This window comes from Engraulis encrasicolus, chromosome 18, assembly GCF_034702125.1.
Source record: "Engraulis encrasicolus isolate BLACKSEA-1 chromosome 18, IST_EnEncr_1.0, whole genome shotgun sequence".
In the NCBI taxonomy this organism is placed as follows: Eukaryota; Metazoa; Chordata; class Actinopteri; order Clupeiformes; family Engraulidae; genus Engraulis; species Engraulis encrasicolus.
The window spans coordinates 8,826,917-8,833,043 of record NC_085874.1 but is presented as its reverse complement, the minus strand read 5'-3'; the positions used below and the strand labels follow the sequence as shown (position 1 = coordinate 8,833,043).

The window sequence follows — 6,127 nt, the reverse complement described above, 5'->3', positions numbered from 1 at the left end:
TAGACCCGGTGGATTTCTTTATGTCTTTTAGTTTGTCTTGTCGTGGGTGAGGCGAGTTCTGCTCTGTTCTGGGTTAATACTACATGATGTGTGTCTTCAATACGTTGATCATGAGGTTTCTTTTCTCATGGTGGTGAGTCTGCCATGTCATGTCATGTCTTTGTTGTGTCACGATTACTTTGTCTTTGTCGCCCGTTCTTGTGCGAGTCAGTTGAGTGATATTTAACAGTGGAGGGGAGCGGATGAGAATAATGGGTTGGTCTGATGACGATGATGATATACTATTTTTCCTTTCTCCTCCAAGATCATTTCTGAGAAGCTAAATGAACTGAAACCTAAAAATAAAAGAGTGGCCGTTCCCAATTCGCTTGCAGTCCGCTTGGGAAGGCCCTTAGGTGAGGGTTAGCTCCCAAGCTAACCAAGGCAGCGGCCGGCAGGTTAAGGGTTAACCCAGAGAGCCTTTAGCTCCACAGTGGAACAGCCTCAACTGCAGCCAACACACCAGATTAGAAAGCATAAACAATAACAAACCCAGTAATATGAATCATTGCTTCTGAAAATAATACTTTATGGAATATTTAGATTCAGTGAGTAATGACAAAAAAAAATAAGATTCATGATAAGAAAAGACTACAGTGCCAAAAGCGAAGGGGAAACAAATGATTTAAGTAATTTCCTGTTAGCGACAGAATGTCAGAATCGAACGAGGAGGTAAACAAACAAACAAATTAAAATAAAAAAAAGACACAAACAAGAGAGGGGGGAGACAATTACACTTCTCTTTGATATAGAGTGATTGGAGAAGTCTTGTTATTTGTTAATTGGCTGTGGTGTGGTATAGACACTCCTGTCCTCTCCCCTCCCCTCGTCTTGTCCTATCCTCCCCTCCCCTCCTCTCCTCTCCTGTCCTCTCTCTTCTTGTCCTCCTGTGGTGTGGTGTGGTATAGACACTTTCCTTTCCTGTCCTCCTGCTCCTGCCCTCTCTTTCCCTGGACCCCTCACTCCTCCCCTCCCTTGGCCTGGCTCCTGAGAGGATGTGACCAGGTGAGGGGTGGTGGTGGGGGGCAGATACCGGGCCATGGGCAGGTGAGGTGGTGGGTGGGCCAGCCAGATACAGCTGTGTGATTAGCGAAGCCGATGATGATGATGATGATGATGATGATGATGATGATGGATGATGATGAACTTGTAGAACTTATAGTTGGAGGTGGATGGAGCCAGAACAGGTGGGAAAAGTCCACCCACAGTCCACGTGCCCAGATACAGGCGGGCACATGTCTAAAGTCAACTCTCCGAGTGTTGAATTAACAGTCGTCATTCAAAGTTTAAGAGAGTGAAATTGAATCCACACTGCAAAATGCTGGTGAGAGGAGGTGGGGGGGGGGTCCTGCTGCAGGTGGTGTATCAGTGATGGGCTTGTGTGGAGAAGAAGGCGTCCAGGTGTGTGCATCTGTGATTGTATTGTTTAGGACTCTGAGAGGATGTGTCCAGGGGTGTGTATGGGTGATGTTTTGATGAAGACTTGTAGTTGGAGGTGAGAGGAGGAGGACAGTTTCCAGGTGTATCGATTAGGACTGGGAGGAGGTGAGCGTCCAAGTGTATTGATCGGAACTTGTAGCTGGAGGTGAGCGTCCAGGTGTGTGTGTGTGTGTGTGTGTGTGTGTGTGTGTGTGTGTGTGTGGTGTATCAATTAGGACTGAGAGGAGGTGAGCGTCCAGGTGTGTCTGTGTTTGTGTGTACAGGTGTGCTGATTAGGACTTGTAGTTGGAGGTGAGCCAGGTGAGGCCCTCGTAGAGTCCGTCGCCCGTGGTGGCGCAGCTGGGCTGGACGTACCAGTTGCGGTCGCGGATGCGCGTGAGGCCCAGCTTCTCCTGAATCTCGTGCGGTTTCATGGCGTCCGGCAGGTCCTGCTTGTTGGCGAAGATCAGGATGATGGCATCGCGCATCTCGCGGTCGTTTATGATGCGGTGCAGCTCCTGCCGAGCCTCGTCAATGCGGTCGCGATCGGCACAGTCCACCACGAAGATCAGTCCCTAAAAGAACACAGGCACGGGTATTAGTTAGTGTGTGTGTGTGTGCCTCATCGATGCGGTTGTAATTGGCACAAACCACTACAAAGATCAGACCCTAAAAAAACACAGAGACAGTTTGGTAGTGTGTGTGTGTGTGTGTGTGTGTTTGCGCATGCGCATACGTGTGTGTGCCTCGTCAATGTGTGTCAATGTGTGTGTGTGCGTATCTTGTTGATGCGGCTGGTCGCGAACGGCACAGCCATCCATGGAGATCAAACCCTGGTGGAACACAGACAAAGGTATTAGCTAGTGTGTGTGTGTCATCGATGCGGTTGTGATCAGCGCAATCAACCACAAAGATCAAAGAGAGAGACAGGTAATAGTTATTTAGTTAGCTAGCTATGAAGTACAGTGTTATGATTCAGTGCACTCCTGCCAAGCCTCGTTAATGCCGATGCGAACTGCACAGTCCATCACAAAGATGAAACCTTGACACAGGAATACAATGGGAATTACATAGTTTGTGTGCGTGTGTGTGTGTGTGTGTGTGTGTATGTATGTGTGTGTTTTGTCAATGCAGTCGCAACTCGCAGAGTCCATCACAAAGACCAAGTCCTGGAGTAACACAGTAAGAGGAATGGGAGTTTGTTTGTTATTTAGTGTGTGGATGTCTTGTCGATGGGGTCACGATATGCAAAGTCCAGATGAAGATCAGGCCCAACAATGGGCATTAGATAGTGTGTGTATGCCTTGTCAATAGTCACAATCCACACAGTCCACAACTAATATCAGGCCCTTTAGCTGTGTGTGTGTGTGTGTGTGTGTGTGCGTGCGCACATGTGCATAGGTGAGGGGAGGTGTTTGTTGTCATCATGACGGTCGTCATATTGATGGTGTTGTCCAATAGTGTGTGTGTGTGTGTGTGTGTGTGCGCGTGTGCATGGAGGGGAGTTATGTGTTGTGATGACAGTCCTCTAGACTGTGTGTGTGTGTGTGTGTGTGTGTGTGTGTAGGGCTCTAAATTAACACCAGCCAACGGGCCAAATGCTGGTGAAATTTCAGTTTGGCTGGTAGAAAAGACAAACTTACTAGCCACTTTGACCCATTAGTGAGTGTGTCTTTGGCTAGTAACATTAACATCTACTAGAAAAAGCTCATTTGGAGCCTTGTGTGTTTGTCACTGAGGTCATTTCCATACTAGGCCGCCCCTCTGCGCTCCAACCCGCGACCTCACAACCAACTGTGCAGACAGCAAATAGTAAGACTGCAAGCTCAGCTGCAAGAGGCTTCGAGAGGAAGGTTTACCGGCAGTCAACTGTTAGTTAACATCTACTATGTGTGTGTGCGTGTGTGTTTTCAGATTTCTCCACTCGCATGCCCCTTTAGTAATCCACCACGCTTGGTAGATCTTTAGATTGTGTGTGTGTGTGTGTTCAGGCTCTGTCACATGCATGCCAATACTATACTGAAACCTCAAAGGGTGTGTCTTATATGTTTGTGTGTGTGGGTGTGTTCAACCGTGTGCCAATGTTTAGTGTGAATGTGTCGGTGTACAGGTGTATGCCTGTCTTCACTTGCGCACTACAGCGGTGTGTCTGTGTGTGTGTGCACATGTTCATCTCTGTGTGTGTATGTGTAATAACTGTGTATGCCAGTGTAATAGTACAGGCACAGGGGTTGGATCTTGTCCTGTGTGTGTGTGTGTGTGTGTGTGTGTGTGTGTGTGTGTGTGTGTGTGTGTGTGTGTGTGTGTGTGTGCCTGTGTCCTGGTGTAGTAGTGCCACCACAGGGGGTCGGATCTTCTCCTGTGTGTGTGTGTGTGTGTGTGTGTGTGTGTGTGTGTGTGTGTGTGTGTGTGTATTAGGTACATATACCTGTGTGCCAGTGTAGTAGTGCCGCCACAGGGGTCGGATCTTGTCCTGGCCTCCCACATCCCAGACATTGAACTTGACATTCTTGTAGGTGACGGTCTCCACGTTGAAGCCCACGGTGGGGATTGTGGTGACCGACTGGCCCAGTTTGAGTTTGTACAGGATGGTGGTCTTACCCGCCGCATCCAGACCCAGCATTAGGATCCGCATCTCCTTGTTGCCAAAGATCTTTGACAGCATCTTCCCCATCTTGTTGCCTGGGCATAAATATCCAAATATTCCTAAAGTAAAGTAAAAAAAGTAGTAATAATAAAAAATGCTGGCGTTTTCTTCAACCCTTTTAAAGGGTAGACTTCAGGCTGTTGTTGTTTCAGAGAAAGGGCGGTCCGGGCCGTCTAGCTACTTTATTATGCTACAGTTAAATGTTGCATGCAAACTTAAGCTGGGACTGCAAGCTCGCCTCCCTCCACGTGATAGCGGATCCCCGTCAGATATCAGTCACCGAGGTGTTGGTCTTGACACACGGCCGCCGCGCGCTATCCTGGAGCTCCGGCTGGCTATCTGTCAGGCTGTCCACTCCAAACAACTCGATGAAACGGTCAAAAAAATCGACCGCCTGCCACTTCACTCTCTGGAGAAACCGTAATCCGAAACACTGGCAACAGTGGCAAGTGAATGTCCCGTTTTTGGTAACGGCTTTAAGTGCAACAAAATAAATTCAAGACGTCTGCTACAGTGGGTGTGGATAGCTAGACGGGTTGCTTTCAAAACGCCCGTCGGTAAAGATGTGCTATTAGCCGATGACGAAACGAATTCATTCAAGTGTCGCGACAGTCAAACAGTCCAAATCCACCCCCCGGTCAAATAATTGTGCCGAAAACTGGGAATGTAGAGAATAAGAAAAAGAGAGCGAGGGCAGCCCTCTGTGCATAGGCCCTCTCTACAAGCCCGTGGCAGTTCCGGCTTCCTCCTTCAGCGCGAGCCGGCTGTCCCCCTCGCCCTTCTCCGCCAGGCGAACTACAGACGCGGTATTCTTCTCAAGACTCCATGGTCCCAAATCCCGTATTCAATCGGGTACCCTCGTATCGGTACCGGGGCGGTCGAATAGGAAACTTAAAAGGTCATTGATTCATCCGAGTTTCCGTCCTCCCCTCTCTCTCTTCAATCCCTGTAACAAGAGAGAGAGAGAGGTTCAGAAAAGGGAGGGGTGTAAGACAGAGTACAACTTTAATCGTCCACTCTTCCGTCTGAAACGCTTCGCTTTCAGGAGGAACACCATTAAGGTCACACTCTGGGTGATTTCATACGCGATCAAACATCTCGAAGAAGAAGACGCCGTCTTACCTGCTACTGCGGCAACCCCCTCTCTCCCTGGTCGATTCTCCCCGCTCGCTCGTGCCTCTCTCTTCCTCCTAAGTCGTTCAGTCGCAGCCGTGTGGTGTTACCGGAAAAGGTGCGGACCTGCTTCAACCCGCCACTTCCTCTCTGCTCGTGCACTACGCCATTTGGCATGCGCCGAGCTCCCTCACAGGCTCAGCCGCAAGTCTATCTCACTCGGGCTGAAATGGACGCCATCTGCTCGGCGTGTAAATGTGTATGTTTCGCCTCCCTTGCAGAAAAACACGATATTGTCACAGTTTACTTGAATAGGTTAAACAGGGGGGAAGCGTTCAGAACCGATGAGTAGGGGGATGTGTACTAAGCACTAATGTTCAGCATTAGCTAGCGGTCGCCTGAGCAAAGGAGACCAGTGGGTCACTGCTGACGTAAAAACACGTAAGAAGGCGGTTCTCTGTGACGCCCAAATTTCAAATAATGCTAATTCTATAGGTAATCGCTGAATATCTGATATTTTTAATACTGTATGACCTACATCAAGTGTCAACAGTGTTTGAGCTTGTTTTGAACATACACACACACACACACACACACACACACACACACACACACACACACTAGTCTGGATCTAGTCAAATGCTGTATCCACAGATCCTTAGAAGCTTATAAATATCAGCAATAATAGCATACAGAGAGGGCTGTGTGGCATGACATTATGAAATTGCATTGACTTTAGGCCTATCTTACATTCTCTTTTCATATTTCCTCCAGTTTGAGCCTAAGTGTTGCTCAAAACACTCATGAATATTCCTAATTTTCTTTGCGAATAGATTCATAAAGGGATTAAGTGACCAAAATGAACGTTTGGCTGCAGTACAATAGGAGACGTGGTTTATTACGATAACC

General features: G+C 48.2%; 1 protein-coding gene across 2 annotated transcripts; it reads right to left on the bottom strand.

Annotated features, from left to right (window-relative positions):
* Positions 1-551: 551 nt before the first annotated feature.
* arf6a (ADP-ribosylation factor 6a) lies at positions 552-5,692 on the bottom strand. Of its 2 annotated transcripts, none has more exons than XM_063222948.1 (3): positions 5,228-5,692; positions 3,887-4,164; positions 552-2,033 (listed from the first exon to the last, which is right to left on the bottom strand). In XM_063222948.1, exons 2-3 carry the CDS (start codon positions 4,130-4,132, stop codon positions 1,752-1,754), a joined length of 528 nt encoding a protein of 175 aa, XP_063079018.1. In that variant the 5' UTR covers positions 4,133-4,164; positions 5,228-5,692; the 3' UTR covers positions 552-1,751. The 2 variants fall into 2 exon arrangements, with proteins under 2 accessions (XP_063079018.1, XP_063079017.1); XM_063222947.1 differs by having other exon boundaries at positions 3,887-5,051; positions 5,228-5,691.
* Between the last annotated feature and the right edge of the window lie 435 nt (positions 5,693-6,127).